Here is a 19,990-nt window from a genome sequence, read left to right as displayed (position 1 = left end):
GCTTGTATACAGCCACTCACATGGTCACCAATAGTAAGAATTGTCTCCAGCTGAACAAGCAAGGAACGTTTTGAAAACTGAGAAAGAACCAGTTCTTGCTTAAAAGCTGCTGCTATATCAGATATGAGAAGCAATAGGGCAAGGCCCAATCTCCATCAGCTTACTTAGGACTGTAGTTTGGGTCCCTCCCAGAACTGCCTCCCTCTGTGACTGTTCTATCAATGCAATGTTATTCAAGAAATGTACCTGGAACCAGTGGCGTAGCGTGGGGGGTGCGGGGGGGCCAGCCGCACCGGGCGCAACATCGGGGGAGGCGCACTCGCACTCGCAGCTCTCTGCCCCTACTAAAATCCACGGGTTAGGGGGCGCAAATTACTTGCCTTGCCCCGGGTGCTGACAACCCACGCTACACCACTGCCTGGAACTGCCCTTCTCCATCTGCCCTCCCTGTTTCTGTGATGTCTATCAGACTGTACATTACATTGTTTGAAAATGTAGGTCACCATGGTGAAGGGCAGTAATTAAATAATAAGGAAGTGTAGGTAGGCAGGGTAAGAAGCAGTGTGGGTCCTTGCAGACTTATTAGCGAGGCTGAAGGGGGGAAATGCCACCCCCTTATCAAAATAATAATAAACACAAGCACAACCGCAACACATAATTTCAGAAAAGATCAAGAGAACAAGTGTCGTATTTTCAGGTAACTCTTTAAAACAGCAAAGAAAGCCCCACTGTCCAAACTGCGCAATCTGAGGGGAGCTCTCACCCGTAGGAGACAGTCTTGGAATTTGTCTCTGCCAGAGGCGACAGGCTCACCTTTAGCCAAGAGATGTCCCCCACCCTCCCGCAAACACTCAACAACAGGTAGGCGCCAAAGTCCAGAGCGTACAGGCCAGCCAACGAGGGTCAGCAGGGCTGGCCAAGTCCCAAATGACACGATTTGTCCCAAACAGGACTTGGTTGGAATAATTACACAACAGCTGATATGCCAGCACAGAAGGTATATATGTATATATATATACACACAAGGCATGGTCCACGAACGTTGCCACCCATCTTCTCCACAGGGCCGGTGGGCATGTCGCCTGTGCCCAGAGTCGAGGAGCCGCTGCTTTCTACGTTGACATGAAAGGACAGACCCAATGTTTCCAGAAAGTTCCACCAAGTTGGAGTTGATGCCGATCCTGGAGATAGCAGCACAAGGAATGGGTGGGGTGCCAAGATGCCAGAGCCGCTCACTGACTAGCGAGGGGTTTGAAAGGAACAAGAGGCTGTGTACGAAAGGTCCCAGCACATAGGCCTCTTTCTCCAGCTTTGATCAGTTACCCAAAACAAATCCATGCTAATTCTGCTTCCCACTCACTCCAAGCCAAACCCCAGGGACTATACATTCTGCGCCCAAATGATACAAATTCTACAAGTGCATTTTGTTTAATTTTATTCTAATAGGCGGTCCCAAACGTGTTAAAAGTTCTGCGAGCGAGCTAGAGGGCACAGAGGGAATGGAATGAAGGTGCAGAGAGGATTTTGGCCTTATTTTGGCATCCTCATGGGAAGAACAGAACCCTACCCCTTGCCCCTAGTAGGAACATGAGATCCAGTGTGATCTAGTGGATATAACAATGTCCTCACAGGTGGGAGATCTGGATTTAAAATCCAACATCTGCCACGGACACTCTGGGTAAGCCACAGATTTTTCTCAAAAAGATATACACACTGTGCTCCTTTGCTTGCTTTCTCTGGCTATACTGCTCTCAGCTCACTCTAATTTTCATGGGTGTGCCTTCCTCACACCAGCAGTTTTCCTCCCAAACCTACTCAAGGCCAACATAATAGAAACAGGGCTGCAGAGGTCTAATTTTAACATCAACAGGGACACACAGATGGTGTGCAGAGCAGAACCTGTGTGTGTAGCCAGGATTTATGTTGGGGGGGGGGGAGGGCAGAACTGAGCTATATGTGGCATGACTGGTCAGCTAGTTAAGTATTTTTATTTATTTACTTGATGGGGGCAGTCCCCCCCCCCCAATGGCAGAACCCTACTGTGATCTGTGGCTAAGCTCCCTGAAGTTCTTCTTCCAGCCTGGCTGTTATTACCAGAATCAACCCTGGCTGAAGTAAAAAATGCCTGAAGCATGAGGCAGGAAAGGCTTGGCTCTTCTCATCAGCATGCTCTCCTTGATGTAAACAAACAAACAAACAAACAAACAAACAAACAAACAAACAAACAAACAACCCCCCTCTTGAAATGTGAATGGTCCAAACACAGGAGCAAACCTAAAACATTATGGGCCCTTCATCAGATCTATTTTGGTCCAAGGTATGAAATTACTATGATGCAAGATGCAGTGGTAGAATTCTGGACTGTGTTACTACAGGTTGCAGGTGCCAGTGGGGATCTTATTTGTGAATGCTCTCCCATGTAAGACAACCAACAAACCTGCTTGTATTAATGTTAGGCAAGTACCATCATTACACAGTTTTAAACACCTTTTAAAAGCAGCAAGCCTATCCCAACATATAATTTAGTTGTATTTGTTTTTAAATTTACGCTAATCTTATCTGTATATCACTGATAATTTTTTCACACTGTTTGTGTACACCACTTAGGATGAGTTTTGATTAAGCAGTATAAATTCTTCTAAACAAATAAATGCAGCAGTCTAGCACATCAGGGGGAAAGATTTGCTGTAGCTCTCTTCCTGACATGCTTGTTTATTACATGCCTGGGTATGGAGTTTGTTATTATTAATGTTATTTAAACCCACACAACATATTGTCATCAAATAAAAACAAAACCTCTCCCTGCAAGCATTTTGAAGTGGTACAGTCCAGGACTCTACCAACTCACACATTCTGTGTAATGTGCAGATTGACTTGAACTTTCTAACCCAGCCAATTCAAATGCCTGTCTCTAACACAGCCTTCTTCCCCATGCCTCTGTTCCCAACTCCTTCCAGCAAGAAATTCCATTCAAAATGTCATCTCAGAATGCCCAGCACTTTGCATCCTGGGTCAAGATCACACTGTGAGACGGTTTGCTCCGAGAGATGAGGACGCTTTCTCCACAATTGCTGGACCAGGCAGAAACAACACACCATTCCTGGAGACACAGTGGCCGGAAGCAAGATCAGTCATTGGTGATGCCCTTGGCCCGCAGTTCCTCTTGCACCCGAGCAAGGTATGTAGGATCAGGGTAGCCAAACCTGGTGGGAAACGGAGATCAAATGTCATAAACTTATTTCAAGGCCCTGGCAATTTAGCTGAGTTTTACCACTTAGGTCAGTGATTTTCCAGATTTTCCACTTCTGACTGAGCATGGGGAACTGTGGGGAGAGGGTGGGGAGGACTCACTGCCCAGAGAAAACTAGCATATCAGGGGCATAAACCTAGCCCCCAGGGAACCTCCCATCCTTCTTTCTCTGGGGTTCAGGAAAACCAACTATGCATCTGGAACTTGAGCAAAAGGGTCCCAGAGTGGTCATGTGACAGAAGATGAATGTTAATGGAGCCAGAGAAAGCTCTTGGTTATTGCTGCCAGCTTCCTGAGGACTCTGTAATGTCTCTTAAACCCCACGGTTCTGGTTCTTGGAGTAGCTTGCTGAGAACCCGAACCCTTTTCCAAGCAGCCTCTAAAGTACTCACCTATCCTTGGTGACCCAACCTTCAATGCCACCATACTTATCCCCCCTCCCTCTCCCTCTCTCCCACTCCACTACTCCAGGACAGGTCCTTACAGCTGCGGTCCACCGGTGCAGTTGGTTTTGTGATGGATGTCGTTCCAGGTGATGACGTTGGCTCGGCCTGTGGTCATGGAGGTGCCGATGGTGAAAGTGAGGCGTTGGTCAAAGGCCTTGCGGAACAGCGCCAGCACCTTGTTGCCTTCGGGGCAGTCGGGCAGGTAGGCCACACGAGTGGTGCCTGGGTAGCGGACGCCAGGGTTGGGGTGCTCCACCTGCAAAAGGTGAGCCAGGCAAGGCAAGGAGAATCCATTGTTAACCTAAGAAGGTTGGTGAACTGGAAGGGCTGGGAAGCCAGGGACAAGGGCCTCTAATCAATCCTGAGCCTGCTGACCATGGTTTAGATCACCCTGCTTCCACTGAGGCCTCTTGGTCCTCTGCAGAAATCTAAGATTTTCGGGATTCCTGAAGGCAGCAGCAGGAGGGAAAATGACACATCTCAGCTCCCATTTTAAATCTTCTACCAGATTTTTTGGGGAGCAAGAGGGCAGACCAAAACATGGGCTATTTATCACTTTCAAAGCAGGATTTCATTCTCTGCTACAATGCAGCACTCCATGAATGCATCGGGATGCGCATGGGACCAGGTGCATGTAATTAAGATCAGGGCAGCTGAACAGTCACACAGAATGAGAGCGAGGAGGATGTGGCAGACTGAACCTCCAGCTTTGGTCTCCGACTCCTCCCCTTAGCCATGCAGCCCACTGAGAGGAGACTCTTTGCTAGTCACCATCTCTCAGGCCCACTCCTACCTCACAGGGCTGTTGTGCGGATATAAGTCCCCTTGAGGAAGGGTGGAATATAAATGCAATGAACAACAATTAATTGGGTGGCAATAGAAAAACACTACTTGGCACATTTCCCAAAGTTCAATGAATACACATTTGCATTCTACATACCATCAAGAGAGTTCATTGGGATCAACAGAAATAATGCAAGGGGAAAAACTATACCTTGAACGTATACCATTAAAAATGACTTTATATTGGTGCCAGCAGGGCAGGGAGCCACTTAGCAGAGCCAGCAGGAAGGCCCACAAATGCAGCAGTCACATTTGGGAACAAGTGAATAAACACACACTACCATCTAAAAGAGGCTCCACTCTGTGGATGGTGTGACCATTAAGTCCATAGTCCAAAATCACCTGACCAACTCTGGGACTTTATTATATTATCCTCCACTGACTGCAACAAGCATTTTTATTCCAGTAGCAAACAAAACAACTGCTAATAACAGACCTTCCATTTGCACACTGGCAACCTGAAGAGAAGATACTGTGAAAGCTCAATAAAATATAAAATTTTAAGGTTTATAGACATGTCCTTGGGCAGACTCATGAAATTCCACACACCAGATTCTACCAAATACAAAGTAGGAAATGCCATGAAAAACCATTTTGGAAAAGGAAGTATCTGTGGGATTGAGTGTGGGTATGTATGAATATTTTTAAGGATTGTATGAAATGTATGTTTGTATATTTGTAATATGTATGTATTAATGTTGAATTATTTTAATAATAAAATATTTGTGTGGTTAAAAATTTTTTTAAGAAAAAAGAAAAACCATTTTGCTTTACCCCAAAGCTGTGGAAACTTTTTAGATATTGTACTCTTTATCCCAAAATGGTGTTTTTCTTGACTGAAAGTTACTTTGGCTGGCTGGATCGCCACATGCACTTACTTTGGCAACCCATCCACTGGGAAGCACACTCACTTCTCTCTTCACTCTACTTCTCTGCTTTCCTTTTTATTTTCTGTTTTCTTTTCTCAGTCACTTCTCTTTTTTCTTCACTTCCCTCTGTAGCCCCCTAGTCTTGTGCAATGGCCCTCCCTTTACAATATTTTCACCTGGGGCCCCTGGTTGAGAAACACTGCTGTACCCTATGTTCTCAGCTCCCCTCCAGGAAGGAGAAGACACCATTCACCTTCAATCTACATGCAACCCACTCAAAGGTTTTTCTTCACAACTGAGCCCCACCTCCCAGGACAATAACCGTGGCCAAACTATGGCTCTTCAAACGTCGTTTGATTCCCAACAAGCCAGGCAGCATAGCCAACAGTCAGACATGATGGTAAGCCACAGGTTCCCTACCCCTGGCGATACAGAAACTGAACAAACTCCCCATCCCCTTCCAATGTCCAGCTTCGAGGCTCCTCTCAAATCCTCATGGTGTCTCTAGACCCTGAATTTTCCTATCACTCCAGCTCCCACAGAACTAAGAGTCACCAGGAAGAGGGAATCCTGTCACTATAGCCCTTTTTGCATGTTAGTAGCACCTACAATTGTCCCCAGTGTGAAGAGGAGCGCAAGGCTGTGCTTGCTTGCGGTTCCCACTCTGGCCCCACTTGAACTATACAATTAAAGCAGAATCATGTCACTTTAAACAGTTATGGGTTCCCCTAAAGTATCCTGGGAACTGTAGTTTGTTAGGCGACCCCTATCCCCCTCACTGAGCTACAATTTCCAGAGTGGCTTAACAAACACTTGAAGAGGGAACTCTGTGGAGATTTTAGCTCCCTGAGGGGAATACTGATCTCAGCACCCTTAACAAACGACAGCTCCCAGAAGTCTTTGCAGGAAGCCATGACTGTTGAAAGTGGCATGACACTGCTTTAAATGTAGAGTGCGGATGACGCCCCTGTCACAATCCACGCATTGATTAGGGAAATCAGAAAGCCTGCTCTGTGTGCCCTTGTGGGATTTTGGAGTCTGAGCAATCAGGGGCTTAAATTGTGCCCACGCGAATGCAGCAGGCTCCCCACTTCAGACACAATACGAGGACAGCAGGGAGGCTGGGCTGGCAGCCAACACAACACCGGACGAGAGAGCCAGTGAGTTTGGCCTTGATCTCCCACCCAGACAATGATAATAGGTGACTAATCCTATGCAAGTTTACACAGAATTTAGCAGGGCTCATTCCCATGTGACTGTGCACAGGACTGCAGTCAAGAAATATTAAGTGTGTGGGATGGGGGGCAGCTTCAGACAGAAGCAGATTGCCAATTGCCATCAAGTTCTATAGAGCAAAGTAAGACTGCAAACAATATTGCTGGGGCGGGGGGGCAAAGCTGCCTTCTTCTGAGTAACAAGGGGGCAACCAGGAACAGGTTTAGATTCCCATCCCAATGGTGCTTCTCAGAAACCCCTTTTAGCATGACCCACAAAAGTCAACTCACTTATGAGGATATAAACAGTGTATGTGGGGGTACCGCTGTGGGGGGAACAAAACATGCCCCTTGCCCTGACACTAGGTGCCGTCTCCTCCACTGCATGTGCCACAATGTGTCTCAGTGCAGTGAATGAGCCCCTTGACAACACTTCCCCGGCCCTCACAACAACAGCCATCTTGCGATCCCCTTATAAATCTCTTATGAATCAACCCTACTTACTCCTTGTATGCCAGGTGGGAAGACATACTGGATGATGATGGTGCCATATTTCTCATAGCCAGGGAGGAGCAGGCTTGAGTCCTTGGAGACCAGCATGCGCCCGTTCTCCGGCTGGTTGCCCACCAGTTGCCCATAGAAACGCCCACACATAGGGCAGGCCTTCTTGACTTGCAAGGCCCGGGTGATGCAGTCCTCGCAGAAGGAGTGCTTGCACTTCTCCAGAGTCTTAATGTTCTGGATCTCCCCCAAACAGATGGGGCACTGGCTGTCCTGTTCCTCCTCCCCTCCCCGAGAGCAGCTGGCCACACCTCCGCTGCCGCTGACCACTCTGGACCCGGAGGTCTGCTGCCCTCTGGATATCAACGCAGCCCCTCGGCGGTGGAGCTCCACAGCGCCGTGCTCTCGGCTCTTCTCCATTAAGGCCATGCAGCCCATCAGCTCGCTCTGGCGCTGGGCCTTCTTCAGCTCCTTCTCCGTCTCCTTGAGCAGGGCCTTGAGGGCTTTGCGGGCCAGGTAGAGGCCGTTGCTCGGCCCGTGGGCCGGCAGGGTGATCTGCAGCACGTAGATCTCGGAGGTCTCGCCATCGATCAAGATGCCGACCTTGTTCTCCTCCTTCAGCTTAACCAGCTTGGCTGGGCTTTCCTTGGTCAAGAAGTCCCAGACGTGTTTATTTACCGTGAGCCTATTCTTGGTGGTGCCTCCGCAAGCGGCCATCCTGGATAAAACAAACGATACTGAAGAGAGAGAGAGAAAGGAAGGAAGAAGAGAGTCATCAGAGCTGCAGAAAGTAGCTCCAGGCAGGATTAAAGACAACCAGACACTCACATTCAGCCCTTCTCATCATCGAAACAAAGCTGGTCAGGACTTGAAGGCTGTTATTGGTCTGCTGTGATAAAAGTTTTTTGGGTTTTGCTGAGCATGACATATACTAGAAACCCATTAGCAGACCCCCAGATATTCAAAATCCCTTCGTCTTTGTTCTGATTCAACACATCCGTACTACCTAATCCCATCTTAATACAACCCTGTGTCAAGCACTCCCAGAATGTTTGAATAATCAGAAATCTAACTAGGTTGGGGGGAACCCAGGATTTTAACAGCTCGTTTTACTATTATGAAGCGGGTGGGGAGAGGAAGGGGATGAATGTGTGCATCACGTGCAGTTCTGCCCTGACAGAAGACTTAGCCCCATTGGGGGGGGGGCAAGCTACACACGTTCTTGTTGGGCTTCAGTTTGCATCATTCCTAGCCAGCATGGCCAGTGGTCAGGGATGATGGGATTTGGGAGTCGAGTAATGTCTGAGGCGTGCAGGCTCCCCATCCCTGATTTAAGTGGTTACAGCTATAGTGGACTCCCTGGATTTTGTTTGTTTCAAGACCAGCCTACAGCTGCACAGTGTTGCTGTCCTTCCTATCACCCCCACCCTGATTTCTCTGAGTCCATGAAGATGCAGGGTAAGAGACATAACAAGCACAGGGAGCTGCCTTTCACAAGGTCACACTCTTTGCCATCTGGCCTTGCACCACCTGGCTGGCAAACAGCTCTACAGGGTCTTAAACAGAGGCCTGTCTGCTCCCAGGTTATATTTTAAGTGGAAATGCCAGGAGGGATCGAATAGGATGCCTTCCCCATGCAAAGCTGTGGGTTTTCCCTGGATACTGAGTCATGCACAGAGCACTTCCACTTTGTGGCAAGTGACCAGCCATTCCCACACTGCAACTTCCTTCTAGTCAATTGGTGTGGAAAGCAGTCAAATGTTTAAAACATCAGCTGCACAATAAGGCATGGCTTTCCTCCTGACTTTAGGACAACGGGTGGAATTCAATGTAGTGCTGAGTGGGGTATGCATGCATGGAACGAGAGCCACTTGCGCAACAGGACTCTGCCCCCTCTCTCCTTCCTAAGTGCACTGCCGAAACCTGTTCTAGGGGTTCCCCCAACCCTCCAGAGCACATTTTGGTGGTGCAGAGGTAGGGGAGGGGGGGGAGAATACCCCACTGTGCAAGTGGACATTGTCCCATGCATTCAACTATTAAACTATAAAGACCTCAGGGTTTTGAAATAAAGGACATCCATTATGATCTTGTTCTGAAATGGCCAACAAGCCTTTTAAAATAAATCTGCACTATCTACTCCCAAGCTCCTTTAAGGGGCATTTGGCAAGCTTAAGCAGAGCATTACTGGGTAATTGGAACCCACCAGCAATCCATGAGGAATAAAAGATTAGTAAAAAAGATTTCAAAGCCTTTTGAGAGACATCATCTTGGAGAGACAGCCTAACAGGACAGAGGAGGTGGAATATACCCAGCTCTTAATAGCCAAAGTATATTACAACCCCAAGCATATTTATTCAAAAGGCATCCTCAAAAAGTTCAGCTTGTTCTCTTATAAACTGTTTTTGAAACATCTGGAAATGGGGTTATGGTTGTATTTATTTATTTATCACTGAAATAACACCTGCAAAAAGTTTGCTTTTTCAAGTGTATAAAATGCTGCTTTTTAAATGTTTGACATTGTGAAGTTGTTCCCTATCTTTCTATAATGTCAGCATAATTTGTTGTTTTTAATTGTTGTTTTGATGTCTTTCACTGATTTCTCCAGCACAATTCTCACAGGGCACCCTGGGGTAGCCAGGCATCTTAGACATAACTGCCCTTAGTATGTGATAAGACAGAGGCACCTTTATTGTTTCATCCAGATTGACCCGGTTACTCGAGAGACTGCCTTATCTCTTACATACCCAGTAAGACACGAGTTCCACAGGGGAGTTTTTCCTTCAAGCTCCCCACATCAGATATCAGAAGCCTGCTCCAATGGAAGTCAGAAGAGTTACTACTAAATGTGGCTGCCTCTGTTCTGTGGGAAAGTATTCCTGTCAAGACACAACAGGTGCCCACTAGCTGTACTTTCTGGGAAAAATTGAAACTATTTTTGTTTCAACAAGCTAAACAAAAAGGCCTCTGCCTAAATGTTCATTCTGTGATGTTTTGAAACCTACACTCTGTTCTTTTTGTGCTGTGGTGCCTTGAGAAATGCATGTGGAAGGTGATCCACAAATTAATAAATAACAGCCGCAAGTATGAAAGAGAATGACCCTGAATAATAGACAAAACTTAACTAAAATTAGGCAGCCATCAAATACCTACTATGCATGCTGGAGGAAAGAGGTAAGTGGCCAGAGGACATTGAATTTGTCATTTCCCAGAATATAAGAAGCAAAATAAAACTGCTGCCCCTGAAGCTGTTCCTGTTATGATGTGTGGAAAGTGTGCTATCCTGCTTGCAGGCCTCCCATAGGTATTTGGTTGGCTACTGTGAGAGCCGAATGCTAGACCACATCAATCTGATCTAGGCAGGCTCATCTTATGCAGTCCCTTCGCCCAGGACCTCTGCTCCAAGCACAGAAGCCATGCATGGTGGAGCCTGCCCCTGAATTACCTAACACAGTCAAAGCCGAATAGCAGAGAAGTGGCCCTTGCTAAATCTGCCTCCACTGCCATTTGCCCTAGGCATACCCTACTCTTCCTGGGCCTGATGGGGTTACAATGGAATTTTGGTGCCTGGGAGTCTAACAATCTCCAGAATCGGACACAAGTTCACTGGGTGTGTCTTTGGCAGTGGCAAGTGGTGCCTTCAAGGCAGGGCCATTGGGCAGAAGACCAGGGCTCCACTCAGGTAGGAAGGCCACCCACCCAATGCAGAGGGTTTGCTTACTGAATTCACTTTAAAATGTAAGTAATACACCTTACCATCCCCTCTCCTCCAGATCATTAAACCCAGACTGGGGGCTACAAGCCCGGAGTCTGAAATGATTTAACTGTACCACTGAGAATTCCCTTCCCTTTCAGAGTGAGTCCAATCCTAGCCTTGTTAAGGCTGTGTTCAGTTAGGACATGGGTAGGCAAACTAAAGCCCAGGGGCCGGATCTGGCCCAATCACTTTCTCAATCCAGCCCATGGACGGTTTGGGAATCAGCGTGTTTTTACGTGAGTAGAATGTGTCCTTTTATTTGAAATGCATCTCTGGGCTATTTGTGGGGCCTGCCTGGTGTTTTTACATGAGTAGAATCTGTCCTTTTATTTGAAATGCATCTCTGGGTTATTTAAGGGGCATAGGGATTCGTTTATTTCCCCCCAAAAAAATATAGTCTGCCCCCCCAAGGTCTGAGGGACAGTGGACCGGCCCCCTGCTGAAAACGTTTACTGACCCCTGAATTAGGATTACCCTTGTCCATTTCCCCACTTTTTATTTTTTATTGAATAAATGCTCAATTACAGATAGCTGTTTTCAGGAAGAATGGGATAAAGGACCCTGTGATTTTATTCTATGCCACCCCAAGGTTGATGGCGTTCCCCCCTGCTTTTCTGAAAAGCGGCATAGAAATTCTCAGGATAACATACAGTTAAGAATGCCATGTAAAATACATGGAGAGTAATAACCAGCTGACAAGGCAGCCGTGAAAGCAAGGATTTAACACAACTCTGGTGAAACTGCAACAGAATTGTGACAAGTGTGAAATATTATGACCAGCGTCTATGATTTGCAGCGGTCTTCTTTCTATACAGTGGCCCCTATCCAGCTGGTGGTCACTGCGTCTGGGCTTTACATTTAAAATGAATCAATACATTAATTTTAGTTATACGTTCTGCTCCAATGCCCCATTTTTTTCTGCACTTTGGAGTTTTCATTTTAATACCTCCAAGCAAACATTTTTATAAATCACCATCACCACCCGACACTCTCAAAACTGGGCATTAAAAACAGTTCATAGGCAGACTGAAACCCCGGAACCAACAGCAGAACTCAACTCTTGTTCCCAGACAAATACACACTCACAATAAATTAACCTGTTCAAGCAGACTTTGCAAGCCTTGTGCCCTGCAGATGTTTTGGATTACAACTTCCACCAGCCCCCAGCCAGCACATCCAGCAGCAATTGGTGGAAGTTACAGTCCAAAACATCTGCAGGGCACAAGGCTGGCAAAGACTGTGTTAGAATAAACAAAAAAAATTCCTTCCAGTAGCACCTTAAAGACCAACTAAGTTAGTTCTTGGTATGAGCTTTCGTGTGCATGCACACTTCTTCAGATACACTGAAACAGAAGTTTCCAGACCCTTCTGGTATGCACACGAAAGCTCATACCAAGAACTGACTTAGTTGGCCTTTAAGGTGCTACTGGAAGGAATTTTTTTTGTTTTGACTATGGCAGACCAACACGGCTACCTATCTGTAACTGTGTTAGAATAATCAGCCACCTTCATCCAACTAGACTCAAGATACACCTCTTTGGCATGACCAGGAGGTTAGAGATGGGACACTGGTCATGGCCCTCCAGATGTTACTGGTCTCCATTTCCCATCAACCCTGACCATTGACCATATTGGATGGGGCTGGTGGGAGTTGGGGGTCCAATGGCATCTGGAGGGCTACAGGTTGCCAACTCTTGCAGCAATGTCTGAGATATGAAGAAGAGCACATTGCCCTCTAAAAGCGGGGTGGGGGTGGGGGGATGTGCCACATCGGAGATGTGCACAGTTACCTTCCCAAAGTTTAGAGGGAAAATAGCAAGTCTGCCTGTTGCCTTCTCTCTCTCTCTCTCTCTCTCTTTCTCTCTCGCACACACACAAATGTTCTCAGAACCACGCAGCAGTGGTATAGTGTTAAATTTTGATGTTCAGGCAATCTTCATACCCATGTACTATACACTCCAAGACTATACAACCAAAAATCAAATTTTGACCAATGCAACCATTATTACTCCAAAACCAAGCCAGTTTCCCCACCACCCAACCCCTACCCCTGCTTTGCTTAACGTTCAGCCCAATGAATTATTCTAGTGGCCTCAAAAACTTGCTCACTATTTAGTGAAAGTTCCATTAGTCGTAACTAAGGGTTTCTGGAATGCCACTCCTGCCAGTTTACCCCTTGGACACACATGCAACTTACCTGCTGCTTTCCTTTGTTAATTCGGGGGGGGAGGGCTTCTCTCTGGGTGGAAAAGAACACTTCCTAATCTCATAGCACCCCAAAGAGAGGACACCATCACCTTTGCCCTGACGCTAAGGGGCAATTGATTTGGTCCCTTCTCCGGAGTTACCCAGAAAGAAGAGGGGTGCTTTTGCGTCGAGGCGTCAATGGCAGAGTCAAGGGGCCTTTGGAGCTAATCTCCAGAGCCATAGAAATGGGAGGATGTGGAATTCACGTCCGTGGGACACAAAAGAACCCCAAGATCACAGGAGGGAGGGAGGGAGGGAGAGAAAGATAGAGAAAGAGAGGTTTCCTTCCCCCGCGCCGGAGATCGCAGCACCGTACCTGGCGAGCCCATGGGAGAGGCTGAGCGCGAGGACCAGCCGGATGTGGGAGTTCAGCTGAGCTGCGAATCAGAAACTGCAAAGTAAAAGAAGGGGGCGGGTTAGGTCGCGGCTGCGCCGAGAGGGAAATTGCGCGATATTTTTAGCTGCCACGGACGAGCTTCTCTTCTTGCGCCCGAGCGCAGCGCTCCATCCAGAAGCGCGCCTGGGAAAGCGCTTCCTCGATCCTGAGACAAGGCCTTCACCTTCAATAGCCCCAAAAACCTTTTCGTTTTGCCTGTTTGCTGCCAAGAAGCAAATCCTCCTGAGTTCAATGTGTCTCACTACCTGGTGAGTTTTAAGATTGCCGGTTTGCCTCACATTACCCGGGCATTTCCATTTTGCTTTTGGGCGCAATCCTAGGTACACTTACCTGGAAGTAAACCACGCAGAACTCCGCCATGCACAGGATTGCGCTGGAAAGGATTAGGGCAGATCAGCATCTGCCTCTGCACATGAAGTGCAATCCTGTCTTTGTCTACCAGAGAGTTTAAAGGGGTAACACCCTCAACTAAGAGGGTTACAGGATTGCAGCCTTACAGTGCTTATGAAGTTCAATGAGAGTTGGTTGCTTGTGTGTTCAAGATTGCAGCTTTAGTGATTTGTAAAATTCGGCCTAATAAAGGATTGTTTCACTGAGCCTTTTGGGATGAAGAAGTTCTTGTCTTCAGAGCACGAGTCCAAATTTAGAATTTATGCAATAGTTTTATTCTTATTTCACTACAACATATATATTCTGACTTCTGTGTGATATTAAATGAGCTAGTGACACCATTTTAAACTGCAAATGCAAAAAAAGCATTACAATAAGGAATAAAGGTGCCAATGTGTGTGTGTGTGTGTGTGTGTGTGTGTGTGTGTGTTGTTGAGAACTTGCCCTTACCATCATGTACTGGCCACAGCTCTTCCTTACACACCCAAAGAACAAAGCTTAAGATGGGCTAGTGGTTAGATTAGAACTATCTGTAGCCCAGAAGCTGGTTTTGAATGCTCATTCTAAGGCATCCTTGCCTGTTCTGCTACCAGAGACCATTAAAATAATCACTTAAGAGCCTTCTCCCAATTACATCAGTACTGCCCCATTCTACTGCATTATTATTGCCTCATCTGCACTATACATTTAAATCAGTATCGCTCCACTTTAAACAGTCATGGCTTCCAGGGCCGTCTTAAGCATATCTGGCCCTCCAGTGCCGGTAGCCCCCCCCCCCATTTCCAAGAGTTTTTTTAGGAAGGACGGTGCTGCCGGTGGGGCCGGAGGAGGCGGGCAGTGGCTGGAGGGTGGCTCCTCCCGCGAGGAAGAGGCAGAGGCTGGAAACTGCGCCTCCTGGCTCAGCTGGCCGCTTCGTGCCACGGTGGCCACGGCAGACGGAGGCTCCGGGCACAGCGCTGCTTTGGTGTGGCATGGCGGAGGCAGGCGAGGGGGGTGAGCTGATGCCGGGAGATGCTGTGTCCAAATGCTGCCTCTTCCCTGGTGCCCTCCAGAACTTGGCGCCCTGGTGCCCCGCGCCACTAGCCTCTATGGGTATGACGCCCCTAATGGCTTCCCCCAAGTTATCCTTGAGTTTGTTAAGGGTACTGAGTTGTTAGGAGATCCCCATTCCCACCACAGAGCTGAAAACCGATCCCCAAGGATGATGGCAGGGTCATATCACTGTACAGAGTTGCTGGGAGCTATGTAGAATACCCAGCGCAGACCTGGAAGAGGAAGAGGTCTACTGACATCCTGACTGGAGCTCTTCCTAGTGCAACTCTTGGATGACCTCAGACATGGCTGGAAAATGCTTTTGGTGGCATCATGTGTGGGGGTGCTGCAATTCATCAAAAGTTTCTTTGCCTGGAAGAGAGCCTTACTTCACCATTTCCAAAGCCAATCTTGCAGGAACATTAGTTGGTTTGTGAGAAAAAGATCCTCATTCCCCATTCTACCTATTTTGTGATAGCTTGAACAAATCTGCAACAACTGCCTATGTAGCAAGCTCAACTCACCTGGATTTCCTTCCAGTTCTGGGTGTAGACCAGGTACAAATCTCACTTGCAGCGCTGTCTACCTAAGTAAGGGGGGGTGTTTTCATGGATGTAATGTTGTAACTCGCTCTTGGATCCCTTTGTAGGCATGAAGAGCAGGCTATAAATATCTGAAGTAATTAGTAAGTTTTATTGTAGAGGGCTCTAGCTCAGTGGTAGAGCACATGCCTTGCCTGGAAAAGGCTCCAGGTTCCACCCCTCGTGTTTGGGAGACTCTCCTGAAATCCTGCCTGTCAGTGTCAACAATACTGAGCTAGGCTGGTGGTTGCAGCCAATGGTCTGACTTGGTATAAGGCAGCTTCCTATGTTCCTAAATGCTAAGATCCCAGGCGCTGCAAAGCTTCCTTGTCCTGGAAGTCTTTATGGAGCTTTTGCCTGGACCAAATTGGGGAAGGGGGAACAAGAAGGAATGAGGGCAACTCTCTTCCTGCTGCAAGGTCACTAGGGATCACCACACCACCCTTCCCAAATACACTAGAGCTGAGGAAACAAAACAAAAACCCACCGAGATCACACAAAAATCAAGTAGGCCTATGCAGTCACTTGTGGTTTGAAGGATCTTGAAGAAACAAACCCAGCTCATAATGAGTTCAACTCTACAACTAAACAGTGGAGAACTCTACTGTGACGACAACAACCAACCAACCAACCAACCAACCAACCAACCAACCAGGCACACAGTTTTCCATCACCACAGGCCAGGCACCATACAGGAAACACTACTAACTCAATCCTAACAGCTTCACTGAGTCATTATTGGATCTTTAGTAGGGGGAAAACACCACCAGATCACAGGGGAACAAAGATCACAGGGGAACAGTTGGGGTGGGGTGATCTTCCATGTCTATTTTCTGGTACCATCAGTATGGAGGCCAAGGCATTTACCCTTTGTGAACAGCAACATCACAGGTAGCCTTTAATCCAGCAAATATGGGACAGCCAGTGAGGGAAGTCCAGTAGCAAAGGACCCAATCTTAGAATCATAGAGTTGGAAAGGACCCAAGGGTCATCTAGTCCAACCCCCTGCAATGCAGGAATCTCAGATAAAGCATCCAGGACATATGGCCATCCAACCTCTGCTTAAAAGCCTTCAAAGAAGGAGAGCCCACAACCTGCCAAGAGAGACCGTTCCACTGTCAAACAGCTCTTACCTTCAGAAAGTTCTTCCTGATGTTTAGTCAGAATCTCCTATCTTGTAACTTGAAGCCATTGGTTCAAGTCCTACCATCCAGAGCAGGAGAAAACAAGCTTGCTTTGGTTTTCTTTTAGATAGCCCTTGAGATATTTGAGGATGGCTAGCATATCTCCTCTCAGTCTGCTTTTCCCCCAGGCTAAGCATACCCAGCTCCTTCAACCTTTCCTCATAAGGCTTGGTTTCCAGATCCTTGATCATCTTGGTTGCCCTCCTCGACACATGTCAACATCCTTCTTAACTTTCCAGAACTGGAAACAGTATTCCAGGTGTGGCCTGACCAAGGCAGAATAGAGTGGTACTATTACTTCCCTTGATCTGGACACTATGTTGATGCCGCCTAAAATAGCATTAGCTTTTCTTTGCTGCTGCATCACACTGTTGACTCATGTTAAGCTTGTGGTCCACCAAGACGCCTAGAACCTTTTCACATGTTCTACTAAGCCAGGTGTCCCCCATTCTATATTTGTGCATCTGGTTCTTGCTGCCTAAGTGCAGAACCTGACATTTGTCCCTACTGAAATTCATTTTGTTAGCTTGTGCCCAGTTCTCCAATCTGTTAAAGTCATTTTGAATTCTGATTCTGTCTTCTGTCTTAGCTACCCCTCCCAGTTTGGTGTCATGAGCAGATTTGATGAGCATCTCCTCAATTCCTTCATCCAAGACATGTATAAAGGCGTTGAACAACAACAGGCCCAGGACACAACCTTGCGGCACCCCACTTGTCACTTTTCCCCAGGATGACAAGGAACCATTAATTAATACTCTTTGGGTTTGGTCAGTCCACCAGCTACAAATCCACTTAACAGTTACCTTGTTTAGTCCACATTTTAACAGATTCTTTACAAGACTATTATAAGGGGGGTGGGTTTCAATTTATATTTCTGCCACTTGAGAATGGGGAATTTTAGCATGCATGGCTTTCCTCACCTCTGTGTCATGATGAGAAATCATGCTTGTTAAAAAGGTTTTTGTTTTTTTTGCAAAGCCATTAACTGTACAGGCGCCCTGCCCCCTATGGCATCTGGACACTTCTACCTACGTGACCTTGGGCACAGCAGGGCCTTTACATTTCAACAGGCCTCACCTGTACAATAAGGATAAAAGGCCCCAGCCCACTGCCATTGCGATGGAGGAAAAAGGAAAACAATCATGGAGTGGAGGGGGGAATAGAAGGAAAGAAAGCTACTGCAATTGGGTGGGGTTGGGGAGTGAGAGGGAAAATCACCTTTCAGGATGGCTCCCTGCCCCTGGGTATGTGGGGGGTGAGAGAGATTTTTATATGAATCCATTTCCCTCCCCCCCCTCAAATCTGGGTGCAGCTGCCAGTCTTAGCAGGCTGCCTCCTCCATTCACCAGGGCTTGTTTATCAAAGAGGAGGCCCAGCAGCCTTCACTCCCTTGAAGAAACCGGGATAAAAACGGAACAAAGGGGAAGGGCGGGGGGAGTTGGGGTGAAAGACAATGCCTGGGAAAATAAGGCTTTATTTCTCCATTCCTCTTCAACACGTCCCCGGCCCGGAGTGCACATCAATATAGCTTCATCACATCCCCCCCCCAGCTCCAAAGAGCCCCCCACCCCACTGCTGCACCCCGCCCTGTTTTTCAGAGCCCTTCCCCGCCACCCTCAGGGCGAAAGACCTGAAACACGACGCGCAAGAGGGAATGACCAAATGTGTCCATATCCGCACCTTCGCCGGATGAGAAAAAAGGTGGGCAGTGAAGTTTCATCCTCACTTGACCCAGTTCTGCCTCGGCCCAAGACCGCCTCGCCTGGGTGGGGGGTGGGGGGCGGCCGAGGGAGGCGAAAAGAAAGCTCTTTCCCTGCCCGCCTCCGCGATTCGGAGACGCCTGACAGGTAGACGCGCAGGCAGCAGCGCGACGGGCTCGTCGTTACATAAAGCCCCGCAAAAGCCCCTCCGTGTCCCCCCCCCAAAGAGGAGGGAACCCATTTGGTACCCTGCCCCCCCCCCCGCCGACGCCTGTGTGTGTACACAACGCAACCGCGCGCGCGCACCTAGCCTCCCCTCAAAACAACCCTGCGAGGCAACACCCCGCTGCAAAGCCAGCTGGCGACACACAATGAAGATGCCGCCGCAGCTGCTGGCCTCGACGGCTGCCCGACCCGACTATGCAGACGAGGCCCGGTCAATGCACCACATTCTCGTCCTTGTTTTAATTTCACCCAGAAAAAGCAGCAGCAACTGCAGCAGCGCCAGCTCCGCACCCGCCCGCCGCGCAATGCCCGCCCCCCGCCGCGCTCTGGCAAGCGGGCTCCGCGCGCGCCCGCCCGCCCGCCCCCTCCTCTCCCCCGGACCCACCATAGCGGAGCATCCGAGGCTGGCGAGGAAACTCCGTCCATCGGAAGCTTGGCCCGGGCTGCGCTGGCGAAGGCGGAGGACGAGGCGGCCTTTGGCGCGCCCGAGGTGGCGGCGCGGGGAAGCGCGCCCAGGTGCCGCGGGGTTGCTGCTGACGCCGCCGCCGCCGCCGCCGCTCAGCGCCCCGCTCCCCGCCAAGCAGCCATCGCCGGGCGCGTCACGTGGCGCCCGCTTGGTGCCGGAATGGTGGTCATAGCCATAGCAACACCGCGACGTGGCTGCGGAGAGAGCGCGAGGCCCGGCTGGCTGCGCGCGCGGGAGAGGTGGGCGGCGGGGAGGAGGGGGCGGCGGCGGCAGCAGCAGCAGCTCCGGGTTCCTCACGACATCCTCCTCTCAGCGGCCGCCCCACAGCTCAGAAGGGGCGACGCAGCCCGATCCTATCGCTGCGCCCCCTTGCTCAGAAACACGCCCCCCCCGTTACTGGGACCCGCGCCCAGTAAACTGGCAGCCCCTCTCCCTGCAACGCCTCTCCCCGCCCGCCTGGCTCTGCTTTTATCCTGAAGAGTGATGGGGGAGCTCTTACAAAAACAATAACAATAGTTCCAGGTGCGACCCCGTGCGCCCTCACTTGAGAATAAACCCCAGGGAACTCGGCAGAAATAAACCCGTATAGATGAATGGCACACTGCTCTGTATTGCAAGGGCCATGGAGCTCAAGGCAATCTTGTGATGACGCCACTCCTGTGGAAGCTTGCTCCGAAGTAAACCTTGAGGGGTGCTGTGCAGCTTCTCTCCATCTTCTCCATAATCTTCACAATCCCTTCCTAAGCATAGGTTGGCGGTAGCCTTCTATAGTAGTAGATCAGCAAGGCAGACATAGGCCTATCTAGCGGCTTGCCTAAGGCCAGCTGGCAAGTCTGCAACTGGGACAAGATCTGAATCCAGGAACTTCTTGGCTCACATCCTTGGCTACTA

At 48.7% G+C, this 19,990-nt stretch overlaps 1 protein-coding gene across 1 annotated transcript; it reads right to left on the bottom strand.

The window, feature by feature from the left end:
- Positions 1-688: 688 nt before the first annotated feature.
- Positions 689-19,117, bottom strand: DTX3 (deltex E3 ubiquitin ligase 3). The gene is given in 8 exon segments (XM_083729482.1): positions 689-3,203; positions 3,735-3,952; positions 7,127-7,410; positions 7,413-7,487; positions 7,490-7,543; positions 7,546-7,860; positions 13,441-13,515; positions 19,019-19,117. Coding segments are annotated over 7 exon segments (1,035 nt in total). The 5' UTR covers positions 13,454-13,515; positions 19,019-19,117; the 3' UTR covers positions 689-3,127.
- Between the last annotated feature and the right edge of the window lie 873 nt (positions 19,118-19,990).

This window comes from Podarcis gaigeae (assembly GCF_964106915.1).
Source record: "Podarcis gaigeae genome assembly, chromosome: 2".
In the NCBI taxonomy this organism is placed as follows: domain Eukaryota; kingdom Metazoa; phylum Chordata; class Lepidosauria; order Squamata; family Lacertidae; genus Podarcis; species Podarcis gaigeae.
Note: the sequence above shows the minus strand (reverse complement) of the source record. Positions and strands in the feature narration are given on the sequence as shown.